Source organism: Malaclemys terrapin, chromosome 2 (genome assembly GCF_027887155.1).
Source record: "Malaclemys terrapin pileata isolate rMalTer1 chromosome 2, rMalTer1.hap1, whole genome shotgun sequence".
Classification (NCBI taxonomy): domain Eukaryota; kingdom Metazoa; phylum Chordata; order Testudines; family Emydidae; genus Malaclemys; species Malaclemys terrapin.
In genome coordinates this window covers 138,377,796-138,395,444 of record NC_071506.1, presented here as the reverse complement: position 1 = coordinate 138,395,444, position 17,649 = coordinate 138,377,796, and the positions used below count along the sequence as shown (strand labels likewise).

Below are 17,649 nucleotides of genomic sequence, written 5' to 3'. Positions count from 1 at the left end.
GCATTTCCCCAAAACTCAGCTAGATGGAGCACCCTGCTGGACTTCCTGGTGACAGCACACAGAGTGTTAACAACAAGCATATCCAAACTCAGCTGGGAACCTTTCCAGCACCACCTTTGCATGATTTGCTTCCCAACAGATTCTGCTTTTAGTCTTGGGGAAATGCCTGTTTTGACACATTGGGCCAAATTCACCCCGTCGCAACTTTCATGGAGTTGCGCAAGAGAGAACACTAGCTCATAGACTAACACCTCCACAAGTCACCCTCCAGCTAAGCCAAGCTGTGACCGATAGATATGCCACCAGCAGGTACAGACTTAAGAGCGGAAGGTTTTATACGTCCTTCAGCTTCGAGCTCACATACAGATAGGAGATCCAAGAGAGAGAGAGAGAGAGAGAGGTTCTCTCAGCTGGGCTTTAACTCCCATGAAGAAATATAAACAAGCAAAAATTATTAGCTAGATCAGGTGTTGGAACCTGTTAAAAACTGATCATCCCACCTAGTTCAAATATGTGCTTCTCTCTGTGGAGTTTTGTATCAGGGGGTAGCTGTATTAGTCTGTATCTACAAAAACAACAAGGAGTCTGGTGGCACCTTAAAGACTAACAGATTTATTTGGGCATAAGCTTTCGTGGGTGAAAACCTCACTTCTTTGGATGCATAGAGTGAAAGTTACAGATGCAGGCATTATATACTGACACATGGAGAGAAGGGAGTTACTTTGCAAGTGAAGAACCAGTGTTTACAGGGCCAATTCAATCAGGGTTGATGTCGTCCACTGCCAATAATAGATGAGGAAGTGTCAATTCCAGAAGAGGAAAAGCTGCTTCTGTAATGAGCCAGCCACTCCCAGTCCCTATTCAAGCTCAGATTATTGGTGTTGAATTTGCAAATGAATTTTAGTTCTGCTGTTTCTCTTTGAAGTCTGTTTCTGCAGTTTTTTTGTTCAATGATAGTGACTTAAATCTGTAATAGAATGACCAGGGAGACTGAAGTATTCACTTACTGGCTTATGTATGTTACCATTCCTGATGTCAGATTTGTGTCCATTTATTCTTTTGCGGAGGGACTGTCCGGTTTGGCCAATGTACTTGGCAGAGGGGCATTGCTGGCACATGATGGCATATATAACATTAATGGATGTGCAGGTGAATGAGCCCTTGATGGTGTGGCTGACATGGTTGGGTCCTCTGATGGTGTCGCCAGAGTAGATATGGGGACAGAGTAGGCAACGAGGTTTGCTACAGGGATTGGTTCCTGGGTTGGTGTTTAATTGCTGGTAAGTATTTGCTTCAGGTTGGGGGGGTTGTCTGTAAGTGAGGACTGGCCTGCCTCCCAAGATCTGTGAGAGTGAGGGATCATTTTCCAGGATAGGTTGTAGATCGTGGATAATGCGCTGGAGAGGTTTTAGCTGGGGGCTGTATGTGATGGCCAGTGGTGTTCTGTTACTGTCCTTGTTGGGCCGGTCCTGTAGTAGGTGATTTCTGGGTACCCGTCTTGCTCTGTCAATCTGTTTCCTCACTTCCCCAGGTGGGTATTGTAGTTTTACAATGCTTGATAAAGATCTTGTAGGTGTTTGTCTCTGTCTGAGGGGTTGGAGCAAATTCGATTGTATCTTAGGGGTTGGCTGTAGACAATGGATCGTGTGATGTGTCTTGGATGGAAGCTGGAGGCATGTAGGTACGTATAGCAGTCAGTAGGTTTCCGGTATAGGGTGTTGTTTATGTGACCATCACTTATTTGCACTGTAGTGTCCAGGAAGTGGATCTCTTGTGTGGACTGGTCCAGGCTGAGGTTGATGGTGGGGTGAAAATTGTTGAAGTCCAGGTGGAATTCTTCAAGGGCCTCCTTTCCGTGGGTCCATATGATGAAGATGTCATCAATGTAGCGCAAGTAGAGGAGGGACACTAGGGGACGAGAGCTGAGGAAGTGTTGTTCTAAGTCAGCCATAAAAATGTTGGCATACTGTGGGGCCATGCGGGTACCCATAGCAGTGCCACTGACTTGAAGGTATAAGTTGTCCCCAAATCTGAAGTGGTTGTGGGTGAGGACAAAGTCACAAAGCTCGGCCACCAGGCTTGCTGTGGCCTCATCAGGGATACTGTTCCTGACAGCTTGTAGTCCCTCTTGAGCAGATGGTGTAGTTTCTTTTGGTATTCCTCAGTGGGATCAGAGATTAGTGGCCTGTAGAATGTGGTCTTGGAGAGTTGCCTGGCAGCCTCCTGTTCATAATCCGACCTGTTCATTATGACTACAGCACCTCCTTTGTCAGCCCCTTTGATGATAATGTCAGTTGTTCCTGAGGCTGTGGATGGCATTGTGTTCTGTACGGCTGAGGTTATGGGACAAATGATGTTGTTTGTCTACAATTTCAGCCTGTGCACGTCTGCAGAAGCACTCTATGTAGAGGTCCAGTCTGTCATTTCGACCGTCAGGAAGAGTCCATGCAGAGTTCTTCTTCCTGTAGTGTTGGTAGGAGGGTTCCTGTGGGTCAGTGCACTGTTCAGTGGTGCGTTGAAAATATTCCTTGAGTTGGAGACGACGAAAGTAGGCTTCCAGATCACCACAGAACTGTATCATGTTCATGGGGATGGTGGGACAGAAAGAGAGTCCCCAAGATAGGACAGATTCTTCTGCTGGGCTAAGTATGTTGTTAGATGAGTTGAGGGTACCACTGTTGTAGCCCCCTGTGGCAGATAGAAGTTTAGATAGCTTACTGTCCTTTTTCCTCTGTAGAGAAGTGAAGTGTGCATTGTAAATGGCTTGTCTCATTTTTGTAAAGTCCAGCCACGTGGAAGTTTGTGTGGAAGGGTTGGTATTGTATGAGAGTCTCCAGTTCTGAGAGCTCATTCTTGATCTTCTCCCATCTGCTGTACAGGATGCTGATCAGGTGGTTCCTCAGTTTCTTTGAGTGTGTGGCACAGTCTCTCACCATAGTCAGTGTAGTATGTTGATTGCAATGGATTTTTTACCTTCAGTCCATTTGGTATGATGTCCATCTGTTTGCAGTTGGAGAGGAAGATGATGTCTGTCTGTATCTGTGCAAGTTTTTTGTTGAGGTTGATGGATTTCCACTCCATACGGCTAAATTTAGTGCCTTGCATGGTGTCAAGTATCAGGGGGTAGCCGTGTTAGTCTGTATCTACAAAAACAACAAGGAGTCTGGAGGCAGCTTAAAGACTAACAGATTTATTTGGGCATAAGCTTTTGTGGGTAAAAGCCTCACTTCTTCAGATGCATAGAGTGAAAACTCTGTGGAGTTTTGTAAGGCAGCTGAACACACACACACACACACACACACACAGTTTGATGTTAGACAGCCAGTGATCTCTTGAAACACTGTGCCGCTGACTGCTCTAATTACAGTTTGCAGCGTTGTTGTATGTATCTACATGTTGGTCCCAGGATATTAGAGAGACCAGGTGGGAGATGGAATCTCTTATTGGTCCACTTTCTGTTGGAGAAAGACAAGCTCTCCTGCTATGTAGAGCTGGTAACTGAAGAGCAGCTCTGAGTAGCTGGAAAGCTGGTCTCTTTCACCAACAGACGTTGATCCAATAAAAGATATTACCTCACCCACTTTCTCTCTCCAGCTCTTTAATTAGGTGGGGTTATAGCCCCCTTTGATTGTAGGAACATAGGGATTGCTAAATCAGATTGGGCTCATAATCCATCCAGACCAATATCCCATTTCTGAGAGTGGCCAGCACCACTTGCTGCAGAGGAAAGTGCTAGAAATTCCACAGCAGGAAGTTGTGCTCTCATCCTAATCACTAGGAGTTAAAGATTAGTTTCAATCCCAAAGCATGAAGTTTCACATCCCTTCCAAATCTTTTAGCACTATTCTAATTCTTGATATTCTCGTTATCCAGTCAAGATTATTATTATTGCCCAGTCCCTCTTCAGCAAGAGTCTTGCCCACCACAACATCCTGTGGCAATGAGTTCCACAGTCTACCATGTTCAGAAAAAAAAAATATTTCCTTTTACCAGCTTTTATTTTCTCATCTCTTGATTCCACTCAATGTCAAGAGGGGGCTACTGGAGGGAGATCTTCTCTGTGGCTTTGGAATTCTATACGCCTCTTTGTCTGAAACAGCCCCAACAGGATTACTTTCAAAGCATGTCACAAAGCACATCTTTTCCACCGGCTGCTGGAAAACTGAGCACGTTTGGAAAAGTGGGGAATTGTTAGAGAGGGAAAGTTGAGCTTTTAACTTGTCTGGCTTGATGGTGGCAGGTTCTACCACATTGTATTGTACTGCATTATTTGTGATGCACTTTCAAGTTACATTAAGGACACAGAGTTTATGTATGGCTGCCCCTTATACAAACACTGAAAATAAGCCCCCAAAGCAAAGAAATGAATTAAGCCACAGTTGAAAAAGTTATCCCAATCCAGGACAGCACTTATGCATAGAATCAGAGAAATGTAGGGCTAGAAGAGACCTCAAGAGGTGAATTAGTTCAACCTCCTGCACTGAGGAAGGACCAACTATACCTAGGCCATCCCTGACAGGTACTTGTCTAACCTGTTCTTAACAGCCTTCGATGATGGGAATACTACAACTTCTCTAAGGCCTTGGCTACACTTACCCGGTAGTTCGGCGGCGAGCGATCGAACTTCTGGGTTCGACTTATCGTGTCTAGTCTGGACGCGATAAGTCGAACCCGGAAGTGCTCGCCGTCAACTGCGGTACTCCAGCTCGGCGAGAGGAGTACCGCGGAGTCGACGGGGGAGCCTGCCTGCCGAGTGTGGACCAAGGTAAGTTCGAACTAAGGTACTTCGAACTTCAGCTACGTTATTCACGTAGCTGAAGTTCCGTACCTTAGTTCGAATTAGGGGGTTAGTGTAGACCTGGCCTAAGTAACCTATTCCAGTGCTTATCTATCCTTATAGGTAGAACATTTTTCCTAATATCCAATCTAGTTCTCTCTTGCTGCAAATTAAGACAATTATTTCTTGCCCTACTCCCAGTGGACATGGAGAACAATTGACCACTGTCTTCTTTATAAGACTTATCACCTCTCCCCCAACCCCAGTCTTCTTTTCCAGACTAAACTGGCCAATTCTTTCGGCTTTTCCTCATAGGTCATGTTTTCTATACCTCTTATTTTTGTTGCACATGCCCAAGTCACACTGAAATCAATGAGTGCTTAAAGTTAAGCATGTGCTTCGCTGGATGAGGCCCTAACACACTGCGTAAGAGCAACACCGTGCTGAAAACATACCAAGGCAGACAGCACAAGCTTAGCACTATTCTAATTCTCGACATTCTTGTTCTCCATATTGACACCAAATCCCTCTTGGTAACCAGAGATGTAAATACACCTCATCCAGGATTTCAAACAACAGGACCTGCCAGGGACATTACCACCTTGGGCCACAGGTTCCTGTTTCTCATTAAAGGATGGACTTTTCCACTTCCTCCCACAAGTTAGGTTTTTATCCTCTCAGTATCCGAAAGCTTACATTCACTAACCACAGACTGCCGAGGTTCAGTCACCCTGTGATTGCTTGAGGTCAGTGATTCACACAAGTGAAGCCTGACAGCTGAGTAAATATGGTTTTAGGTTACCTAGAGCAAACTATGGCAAACATACCCGACAACACGGCAGCTAGGGTGGTGAATTTAGGTATGTGCACTGTGGTAGCTGTAATGCAATCTACTGTGGCATCACACTTTCCCATGCACAGTCACCTAGATGGGACACCGGCATTAGATAGAAAGTTGAAAATACAAAGGCCGGGCTTTTCAAAGTAGCCTAATGGGATATTCAGTTCATATGGGATCTCGTTACCTAACACGCTTAAGGTTCTTAGAAAATCGGCAGCTCTCCCTAGACAGAGACTGAGTTTTACAACACGAAACCCTCACCACCGGTTGCTAGCGGGGATCGAACCCAGGATCTACGGCTTCTAAGTTACAAGTCTCTGCAATTTGAGCCAAAGTAATAATGTCACCTGTGTTGCTGGTCCTGAAGGGATAGAACCTCACTGATGACCTGCAATAAGTAGTTGCAACAGATACATGGACATTAGGGATATACTGAGACCATCGCCCATGTGGTGAGGCCCTCAGAACATAAGTCCTAAGTAAGATGTGCACTAGAGTAGGCCACCTTCCCCAGAACTCACCCTCTGAGGGGTCTAGGTCTACCACATTAAGACTTAGCGGTCATTGGCTGCGCAAAGGAGGTTCCCTATTTGCATCCACTTATCACGTTTTCCATTTTAAGTGAGTGCAAATGAATAGCCCAACCTATCATTTACTGAATGATTACAGGGGTCCCTGCACACCCAAACTAAGCTTGAGGCCCAAAGAAGTTACTCAGGGCTGCCCTACTCTAGAAAGTTAGGTCAACCTAGCTACACTGCACACAGGGGTGCGAAAAATGCACCCAAGAGACATAGTTAGGCCAACTTAAGCCCCAGTGTAGACAGTGCTGTCAATGGAAGAATTATTCTGTTGACCTAGCTACCGCCTCCTGGAGAGGTGGACTACCTACAGCAACGGGAAAACCCCTTCTGCGGCTGCAGCAGGAAGGGTCTGTAATACAGCAGGGAAGCGGCAGCACTGCTGTAGTGCTTCTAATGTAGAGGTACTCTCAGAGGTCTAACTCAATAGAAAGGGTCTTGCCTCCAGAGTAGAGCTCAGCTCCCTCGTGGGCAATGATTATTAAAACAGCAAAGTTCACTTGAAAGTACCACCGGGAATTAAATGCAACCACCACTTGGAAATCAGGCACTTCCCTCCTTTCAGCATAAAGGGCAGAGAGCCACTTGCTGGCCTGAGCTACCTTTCTTATCACAAGGGAGAGCAATCAGCTAAGAGTTTCCAAAGAAAACAAGTGGCTTAGAAGTCTACGTCCCATTGACTTTTAATGGGGCTCGGGTGGTTTTGAAAATTGGGCCCCATCATTTAAGACAAGCGCATTGCCTCTTTGGAAAGAAGGGATGAGAGGATACAGGAGAGGGCCAGGGCTGGGGGAAAAGAGGTCCCGGCAGGAAAGAGGTGGTGGTTGCTAAGAGAGGAAGGGAGAGGAGGAGGACTGGGGTTGTGAGAAGAAGTTGAGCAGCAGAGGGGAGGAGGAGAACAGGAAGAAACATGGTGGGAGCAGAGCAGGGGTGGGAACAGTTATTTTTTGAGCACAGGTGCAGGAAAGGGCATCACCTTCGTAATCTATTGGTCAGTGCATTATATGTTCCCTTCTGTGCCTGAACCAGGGAGGATATGAGGCTGTTACAGCTGCCAGCAGCAGAACCAGCTGAGAACTGTAACAGACCCATCTCCTCAGTGTATTGAGCACAGACGGAGGGTGCGTAACATGGTGAACAGTGGATTATTCCTGCACCTGTGGTTGGTTCCCTTTGGGTCAGCCCACTCACAGCCTTAGCATTACCAAGCACAGGTCCAATCTAGCCAACCTTCTGCTGACCTTTTGCACCTGGCTTAGTGAGCCGGCTTCCCGGAGCCCGGGCTCCCTTCAGTAGCTTGTGGTTTGCAGAGCTGCTGAATTCCAAGCAGGCTCTGCCATCACTGAGCTGCACACAGGTTCTGCGCCAGCAAACCTATTTCAGGAACCACCACAGCGTGTGGGAAGTGGTCTTCGCGTAACAGTTCTGAGAGAAGATTCACACATGTTCGTTATGTGGCAGCCCAGAGGGAGACTCCGATGACTCCAAACCCTTTTATTTATTAAGAAAGGGAAAAGCCATAAGAGAAACCAGGAAATATTAGCCTTTGAACAACCCTGTATAAAATTAAGAACAGTGATGCAGTCCACTTTAGAACAGTCCCAGGGAAATCATCTTGCAAGCAGTGACCGGCTTGGAAATATCTCCCCAATGCAGTCTTCCCTATGGAACTCCCAATTCCTAAAACAAACCTCAGACCACACCTTTTTGAAAGTTGTCTTGATCCATTGTATTCCCTCCGCTCCAGTTCTGCTCTGAATTTAGCCCTGTATTTGCTACCAAAGGTCTCTGGGAAACTGGCTATTAATCCTGGTGCAGCATAAAGGATTTCTTAAGGACCCTTCGCATTCTTTCCAAGACTGTGCAACATTGCCAGACAATTGTGGCACCCCACCCCAGAGGTGGCTGCATTTCAACGCTGCTGTGTGTGAGGAGTTTGTAAAGGGCTTTAGGATCGTTTAGAGCAAAGGGTGCTCTAGAAGTATACTAGATTAGTAATAAAAAAAAAAAAAAATCATCTATGTATCCAGGCAGCTCCAGTAACAGGAGACCAAAGAAAGATGGATCTTTCTCCGATTCTTACTTCATGTTTCACTGACTCTTGTTAAGGGTTAGTTATTAAAACCTTAGCCCATCTAGATGAACTTTAGTGGGACACAGGGTGAAATTCACTCTTGAGCAGATCATCAGCACAAAGCCCTAGGAGTCCAGTCTAAATCCCTCTGAAATCAGCAGGGCCCAGACGCCCAAAAGGTATTTGGGCTCCTAACTTCCATACATTTCAATGGGAGTTAGGAGCCAAAATTCCTCTGGGGATTCCAGGCCCAGGAGTATTTCAACTGACTTCAATGGAAATTGGACCAGACCTTGTGTCTCCAATTCAAGATGAAGATGCAGATACAGTCTAGAAACAGTGTCATTCCAACATGTTTACTGTTCCCATGTAAAGGAACATGATATTAACATCCTGTCCTTTTAATTATAAGCAGACAACAACCCCTCATTAAATTAAATCTGCCTTGCAATGAATTAAGAGTCTGAGTGGCAGTTCTACTTAGCAATCCATCATCAAAGACCATCCCTGCAAGCAAGGAGTGGCTGAGCAAATAACCCAGAAAGGGACTGAAGCCAAGTGTCCATTGGGTCTTGAATCGAAGGAACTAGAGATTACTTATCTGAAAGTGCATTGTTCAGTTATTATATATGAGTATACAACACAGTAAAAGAAACTAGTTACAGGCATTTGTACAGTGGTGTGTTGGTGCCATAATTTTAGTTACCAAGTTTCATTAAATAGCAGTATTGGTGACAGTACAATAGGATACATACGAAATGATGGGGTCTAAATTAGCTGTTACCACTCAAGAAAGATTTCTCTCACGCTGCAATGGCTCCATTACATGTACAGCAATAAAGAGGTGGACAATAAAATATAAGGCACTATACAAAGCATCAATATAATACTACAACTCTTGTTTATTTAAACAGGGACACATTTTTTTGATAAAAAGAACGGGAGTACTTGTGGCACGTTAGAGACTAACAAATGTATTTGAGCATAAGCTTTCGTGGGCTACAGCCCAGTGCTATAAGAATATAGCAGACAGTAGCATTTTGGAGATTGCTTAGCGTATAGAATTTGGACTAGAATGAATTCTACAAATGAGTCTACAATTCTAATTGTAGCACCCAAGCTCTATTCCACACACAAAGATGTTCCTCAGTCTCTCCCTCAGAGGCACGTAAACTTGCATTACAAGGCTCTCTTTTCGTGTCCAAAGGAACCAGCAGCACTTTTCACAAGAGCAGGCGTGTGGAAGCCTCTATCATAGCCAGACTGTAATGTGAAGAATTACATTCCTCCTGCCTGAAGTTCCCCAGAGAACTCAAATACTTTGCATATAATACCCTGGTAAACAAACAGTTCAAGTTCCCTTTGGAACAGTCCATCTTTCCAGAGCCTGGGCTCCCTCATGCAAGATGCTGAATACCCTGTATTTCCTATTTCAATTGCGGAAAGCTGAGCAGGACCTCACAAGACTGAGCTCAGGCAGAGGATGGAATGTTGTTTTGCAATTAGGACTATAGGTAAAATATTAACCCTCCGATTGCTCTTTGGCTGTGGCTGCTGGGATAGGCAGTTAATTGCCAGCACCTCTCTGAAGTTCCATTGCTCTGGGAGATCTCTAGACCCGTTGCTCTGACACACGGGCTTCAGATCTGTAAGGGCAATTCTGCTAATCATACATTGGGATGCAGGTAAACTTACTTAAAAAGAAAATCAAAGTTAACTTCCATTCTATTTTGACTTTTAAGCTCTGTAGAACACAGCCCCATTTGCAGCAGCTGTAATTATGAATGATAAATGAACACTAACATTTAGGAGACACCAGCTTTTCAGAGCAGGTGCAGAGGAAATTCCTGGTCACCACAAGCAGAGACAATACATGAGAGAGAGAGCTGTGGACTGAAGCACCACACACGGCATGCTCGACAGACAATGATTATGGGGTGTGTTTTACAGTCTCATTGGGCTGAATCAAGCTCTTCTATTTGAGCCAGAAGAGTTCACGGTCGGCTAGGAAATTCAGACCAATCAGATTTTCACTGCTAACAGAGTTCAAAGACCATCATCCTCTTTCCTCCTCTTCCATTTTTAAAGAGAATTATTCATTAGATGGCTTTCCTTGCTACAAGGCTACCACGCTCTAACTATCAATTGCACAGATGCCTGGTCTGAACTTCCATCTTTACACAATGTACCTTATAAAAGCACGCAGAGCCCAGAGAACAGCTTTAGAGAGGTGGACCGCTACATAGTGATGCATTTTCAGAAGGGCTGAGCACCTGCAGCCCCTACTGATGTTAACAGGAGCTGCCAATCATCAACACCTCTGAGTAAGCAGTCCCGACCTACACATCATTTGGCAGCCTGGATCAAACTGCTGGCCCATCAAAGCAATACTTGATTCTTCAGAAGAAGAAAATCGCCTCATCGTGCACCCAGAATTTTAACTGAGCTCAGTTTAAGTTTAGTACTCCCCAGAACTGGAATTCAGGCTCAAAACAGCAGTCATAATTCTTCTCTCTCAACCCTGTATAAGTCAGGAGTAACTCCATTACCGCTGACCTACAACAGCTCAAGAGAGGAAAATCAGGGCCCACTTTCAACACTTGGCTTATCTTTTTTTTTTAAATATATAATCATCAAAGCAAAAAAGCTCTCCACAGAGTTGCACTCAGGGCTTGTATGCCCTGGTGAAGACTCCCAGCGTAGACTCAGTGCACTGATGTGGTTTCAGCCACAAAGATTTTGCATAGATACAGCTACACTGGTACAAAAAAACAAAACAAAACCAAAAAAAACCCTCCTGTAGACCAAGTCTCAGTTACACAGAAATAAAACCAAAAGGGGCTGGAATTATTCCAGATTTACACCCCTGTAAAAAGGGATATCAAAATCTGACAGTGTCCATAGAGGCTTCTGATCTGGATTTTCCTCACTGACCTCAATCGAGTTATTCACAATTTACACTGGTGTAAGGAAGAGGATGTAAAAACCCAACACAGCTAAGTAAATGAGGCAATGTTTGTACATCACCTAGTATACCAGGATTCCTGGTTCACGACTAGGGCTCTGAAGTGCTAGGGTAATACAAATAATAAGTAATACCTCTCTCCTTGGCAGAGCAAGAAAGTTATTTGAACTCCTGACAAGCACAGTTTTTCTAAAAAAAAGAATGAAGTAAACTGCAGCAACTCATTGAAAAGTTCTTCCCCGTGTGAAATCCACAATTTCCATGACAATGCCTTCCCTGCAGCAGCCAGGGAGTCACAGAGCTTCCAGGCCCACTCAGGGGAGAAGCAGACAGATGCACTCAGCCCACAGCTTGGTTTCCAGGCTTTGGGGATTTCTAGCCATGTATTCTACCCCCAGCCTACAAAGGCCTGCAGCAAAGGAGGGCAGGTGCAAGAGCTGTGAAGACATTTGAGGCACCCACTCTACTCAGGAGGCAGTTGCTGCTAAGGAGACATACCCACTTGATAAGCTTTACCTTGCAATGTTTTTGAGCCGTAGGGACCAACCTGCCACTGTTCCTCAGTGTTTCACCTTCTGTACGCAAACCACTGTGAACACTCACCCTCAGTAAGACTGGGCCCAGCCAAAGAACAGACCTAGCTATTAAAATCTGACCCCTTCCCCCCTTTAAGAGTATAATGTTAAAACCACCCATGCACGGAGCTCCCACTGACTACAGTGGGCACCAGAACATCCATTGGGCTCAATTCTGTTCAGAGTTTTTACACCAGTGTAACACAACTGATTTAAACCAAGTTAATCCAAATTGACGCTAGTCAAACAAAGAGCAGGATCAGGCTTTGGGGACTTCTAGGAACTCCTTGTGCAGTGTAAACACTCATGGGGTTAACCCTTTACAGGATTGGAACCTTAATATTCCACTTTTCACAGGTGCTCTTTCAGTTACAAGGGAAATAAACATACATGTTTCCAATGCAATAGGGGAAACATGCTTCAGTTCATAGACTCTTAGAAGATTAGGGTTGGAAGAGACTTCAAGAGATCTTGTCCAATCCTCTGCTCAAAGCAGGGCCAACACCAACTATGTTCAATATGTAACAAACTCTCCTCTTGTGGCTGACACACACACACTGAATTTTGTGTCATGATCTTGCTTTAAGTTGCCCAGTGCTCGTTACACACCTAGTTTAAATTTTAAATGAACATTGCTAATCATCTGGTGCCAACCAAACCCAGTGGAGAGCAAACATGCCAGGGGCAAGCCACACAGGAAATAAATAGGCAAGCAAAAGATACCTAAAGGTATTTGCGTTGTTAAATTCTCAGCCAACTGCTTGTTGACAAGCACAAACTCCAGGGGGGGGGAATCACAAGGGATCTCACACACACTGGACTGACATTCCAGCCTCCTTGTTCAGCCTTGTCAGAAAACAATTGGGAGAACACCCTCTTAAAAGCCATCAAGGAGAGAGACACATTGCAAACTGGACATAAAGGTTTGGGGCACTGAATAGGCATAGGCGAGGGGTAAGGAAATTGTAGCTGGCTGGAAAAAAGTTAGATCTTCTAGAGGAGTGATTAGCAAGTACCATATTCCATCTCTCAGCAATTCCGGAGTTTGGAGGGGGGAGAACCCCCTCCCCACACAAATGAGAACACCCCAAAAGCTTGGGTTCTCCCCCCCCCCCGCACACACACACACAGAGCAAGGTTTTAATTTTGTTCTCCTGCTTATATAATTAACCCCCAAGTCCCCTTGATTCATTTAATTCCCCCCCCCACCCCTTAAAGGAGCAGCAGTTGAATAGGGGTCAGAGCTCTCTTTCCATGGGAACCAGAGAAAGAAGCTAAAGCAAGCGTGTGTGTTTACGGCTGTACGCAGGAGCGAAGGCATGGACCGGGGCATGCCACCTGAGAAAGGGAGTTTGGAAAGAAGCGTGCGAACTGGGGGCTGGAACGGGGGTGGAGGGAAGGAAGAGGGGGAAAGGGGCAGAGGGAAAGGGAAGGAGCGAGGCAAAGTGGAGAATGCAGGAGTGGGAAAGCGGGAAATAAAGTGACCGAGGGAGAAGGGAAGGCACGAAAGAGGGGGAAAGTGAGGAAAAGGAGAGAAAGTGAGAGAACAAAGCCAGGCAGAGGCGCCCAGCGCCAAGGGGCTCGACCTACCCAGAGCGACCACTGCAGTCTCCCCGGCGGAGCTGACCATTTTGCAGGCGTCCCCCAGCCCTGCTGCGCCCGGAGTGGCGGTGCGCCGGCTCCCTCTACTCCCCGCGGTGGGCAGGGCTCCGTCGCCGGGCGGAAATGGAGGCGGATTCACCTTTCAACCACTTGGACCTGAGCGGAGCCGACCATCACTCTCCTGCCCTCTCCGAGAGGGGCGCGGCGGGTCTGGCGAGCGGGGGGTGCCCGGGACCCGCGGCTGCTGGGGACGCTCCGTGGAGTCCCGGGAAGGGGCAGGCGCCGGGGGAGAGGAGGAGAAGTGGGTGGGTGCGGGGAGAGATTGGTGCCTAGGCGTGGGGCGCAGGGAGATGCACTAGCTAGGGAAGGGAGATCGGCCCCACATCACTAGCAGCTGGAGAAGGGGGAGAGAGCAGCGCGCACAGGGGCTTCGTGCGCCTCCGCCTTGGGGAGCCCCAGGGGCGCAGCGCGCTAAGGCGCACGCGGCTAAGGTCCTTGCCGGGATGATAGCGAGCGAGGCTCCTTCGCCAACCGACGAGCCCTAAAGTTTAGCAACTCCGGGGCCGGCAGCTATGCGGGCGTAGCACATGGAGATTTTTATTGGGCAGCCGTGATCGGTTTCCCAGTGGCTCCCCCTCCTGCCACCCACGGCTCTGGCCATTACACCATAGATAGGACCAGCTGGGAGCTACCTCCCACGGTCCCTGTGAGTAGCTGGGATTGGGCCTTTAAGACTGTGGTTTGATCAGCCCGAGAGCGATCTCTCTCTCTGAAGCCTGCCGTGAACTCTAGGCGGCAGGAGAGGGTCAGAAATGTTCTGCCTCCTCTCATCTGCTCCCTCTCCTGACAGCCGGACCTATCTAGACTGGACAAGGCACTTTATCACTTAACTATCTACGGGCCTGTCTACACTTCAGATTGATTGACGGTCAGCCTGAGAGGTATGGCGTTAAAGTGTCTGGCCTCCACCAACAAAATGTTGTGTTGCCACCCGTCTGGCCCTGGTACATAGGCCATTCACCTTCCTTTGGAAGAGGGTTTCGGGGTTTCACCTGCAGCCGGGCAGATGTGGATGCATCCTAAGGTTTGAGAATTAGAAGGGTTGGCGAATTGCAGGTCCTAAGGTGGTTTCCAATCCCTCTGATCTCTTCCCATGTGTACAAATAAAATAGGTGTTGTAACAATGATTTTAAATTGATTTTTACCATTAACATATAAATAGAGACCTAAGCCAAGAGTCAGGGGATCAATGCATCCTCCCTGAAACATCCATCAAAGAACATAACATCAACCTTTATATCCCGGTATTAGCAAACTCATCACAGGAATAACTATCCTGCATTTGCTCATTGCCAATGGGATTTGTAGAATTATAGTTTCAAAACTGACCCACTTTGATCCAAGTATTCTTCATTTTAGCACATCTTCCATTTCCACAGCGCCTTTCATCCTGAATGATCTCACAGTGCTTCACGGCAAATATACAGACATGCAGCCACTTCTGGCAGCCAGCCGCCACATAACCCATTGCACAGGTGGGGTGGAGGGAAAATTTTGCCTTGAGACAAACGCCGCATCTCTCTTACAGAAAGTGCTCTGAAAACTTGAAAGTCCACCTGGGTCAGATGGGGTGGCAGCTGACAGAGAGCCTCCTGTCCCCCCAAAAAGCACAAAGGATGAAGGGCTAAGATCACCAAATGAGAGGAAAGAAGTTCTTTGGGTTAGGGTACTGGACCAGGGCTCAAAATATCTGGGTTCAGGTTTTTACTTTGCTATAGACTTCTTGTGCAAATCATTTAATTTCACTGGCCCTCAGATCCCCATCTGTAAAACAGAAATCATTTCTTTTGTCTGTTTTGATTGTAAGGTCTTTGGAACAGGGGCTGTCTCTTACTACCTGTACGTGCAGCCCCTAGCACAATGGGACCCTGACATTGGCTGGACTCCCAGGCACTACAGTAATACAAATAAATATGACTGATGCTGAGATGTAAGCTTATGCATCTAAGGTGTTTCAAAGCCAAAGGGTAGATGGTGCTCTTGTGACAAGGAGGTGGCACTGCTCTAATCACAAACCGTAGCTTTAGATACTGAAGTCGCTGAGAATAAATAGGAAATGCAACATGAGCCTGGCCCAGGAAAGCGTGTGTTATTGGGAAGCTATCACTAGGGTGACCAGACGTCCCTATTTTATAGGGACAGTCCCAATATTTGGGGCTTTTTCTTATATAGGCGTCTATTGCCCCCCTACCCTCTGTCCCAATTTTTCACACTTGCTGTCTGATCACCCTAGCTATTACTCAGCTTTGCTCAGGACTCTTGCAAATCAAATTTCCTTAGAAAAAGAGTACGCACTTTGCCCTCTGTGGGCTGTGGTTAGTTTGTAGGAGGTGGGGATCAGGAGGAAACCAGGGAGCAGCCCTTCCCTTTGTGTATGTATCACAGATCCAAGACTCCCAGATTGCATAAGCCACAAGAACATTCTTTCATTTAGGGCTGGCCAAGTGACTACACCCCTTCCTCTCAGAGGCAGCTCTTACCTTGGCAATCCACGCCTTCGTTACCTCTAATGCAATGGGCTGGGGCTGGCCCTAGCCATGAAAGCCACCTGGAAGCTCAGGTTTATGCCAGAAAGCAGCCGCAGTCCTCCTGCGTGGGGCAGGCAAGAGCATGACATTTCATAGCTTATATGGCTGGATGGAACCAGTGTGATCATCGAGGTCTACACTACAGACCTACGTCACTCAGGGGGGTGAAAATCTCTCCTGCAGGCATAGAGCGGCTACACGGGAGACCTTACAGCGATGTAGCTACGGCTGTGCCACTGTGAGGTCTGTAGTGCAGACAAAGCCTCGGAGTGTCTTCATTAAAGCGCTACAGCAGTGCAGCTATATTGATGTGGCTGTGTGGATGCAGCATTTTAAGTGTAGACATACCTCTAGTCTGATCTCCTGTGTAAAACGGGCCTTAGGACCACCCTGAATTAATTCCTGTTTGAATTAGAGCCTAGCCTTTAGGAAAGCATCTGATCTGGATTTTAAAAATTGCCAGTGACGGAGAAGATGCCAGCCCTCGGTACGTTATTTCAGCGTTAATGACCCTCACTGCTAAATATTTGTTTAAACTTGTCCAGCTTCAAATTCCAGCCCCTGGATCTGGTTTTACATTTGTGCCCTAGGTCGATGAGCCATCTATCATCAATTCACTGTTTTTTTTACTGGCTGACAACTGACTGCAGGGTGGAATTCACGACATACAAAGCTCTGAACAGTGCAGACCTAGGTTACCTTTAAAACTTGCCTCCCCACTTTATAGACCAGGGGCAGGTAAACTATGGCCTGGGGGCTACATCCGGCCCTTCAGACATTTAAATCCGGCCCTTGAGCTCCTGCCAGGGAGCGAGGTCCAGGGCTTGCCTCACTCCACGTGTGCTGTGACTCCGCGCAGCTCGCGGAAGCAGCAGCATGTACCCCCTCTGGCTCCTACATGTAGGGCCAGCCAGGGGGCTCCGCACACTGCCCCCGCCGCAAGTGCTGCCCCTGCAGCTCCCAGTGGGCGGCAACCATGGCCAATGGGAGCTGAGGGGCGGCACCTGTTGACGGGGCAGCACACAGAGCCTCCTGGCCGTGCCTCTGCATAGGAGCCGGAGGGGGGACACTGCTTCCAGGAGCTGCTTGAGGTAAGCGCCACCTGGAGCCTGCACTCCTGATCCCCTCCAGCCCCATGACCCCTGCCCCAGCCCTGATCCCCCTCCCACTCTCCGAACCCCTCAGTCCCACTCTCCTGCACCCCAGCACCTGCACCCCCAGCTGGAGCCCTCACCCTCCCACCTGCACCCCAACCCCCTGCCCCAGCCTGGAGTCCCCTCCCAAACCCTGAGCTCCTCATTTCTGGCCCTACCCCAGAGCCCCCCAGTTTCATGAGCATTCATGGCCCGTCATACAATTTCCATACCCAGATGTGGCCCTCGGGCCAAAAAGTTTGCCCACCCCTGGTATAGACTGTGTTTGTCTAGCATATCATATCTAAGTCAGCTGGATTTTGTGAAGCAGGGTAAATAGCAAATCCAGCACTGGACAAATTCATGCCAGGAGCTACAAGATTCCAGCAGCAAAGTCCATCTGGAACACCTGCTGGATTGTGAGATTGTAGGAGTGCAAAGAGGCTACAATTTCCCCTGGGTCAGGGAGTGCTGCAGGCTGCCTGCGTTACCCCCAAACTGGATGGTGCTAGC

The 17,649-nt window shown here is 47.3% G+C and overlaps 1 protein-coding gene across 1 annotated transcript in view; it reads right to left on the bottom strand.

Annotated features, from left to right (window-relative positions):
* The window catches only part of TGFA (transforming growth factor alpha), a 47,237-nt gene extending 33,303 nt beyond the window's left edge, over positions 1-13,934 (bottom strand). Inside the window, exon 1 of the mRNA XM_054020396.1 lies at positions 13,404-13,934. Within this exon, the coding sequence (XP_053876371.1) occupies positions 13,404-13,443 (40 nt within the window). The 5' untranslated portion in view covers positions 13,444-13,934. The remainder of the gene's footprint in view (positions 1-13,403) is intronic.
* Between the last annotated feature and the right edge of the window lie 3,715 nt (positions 13,935-17,649).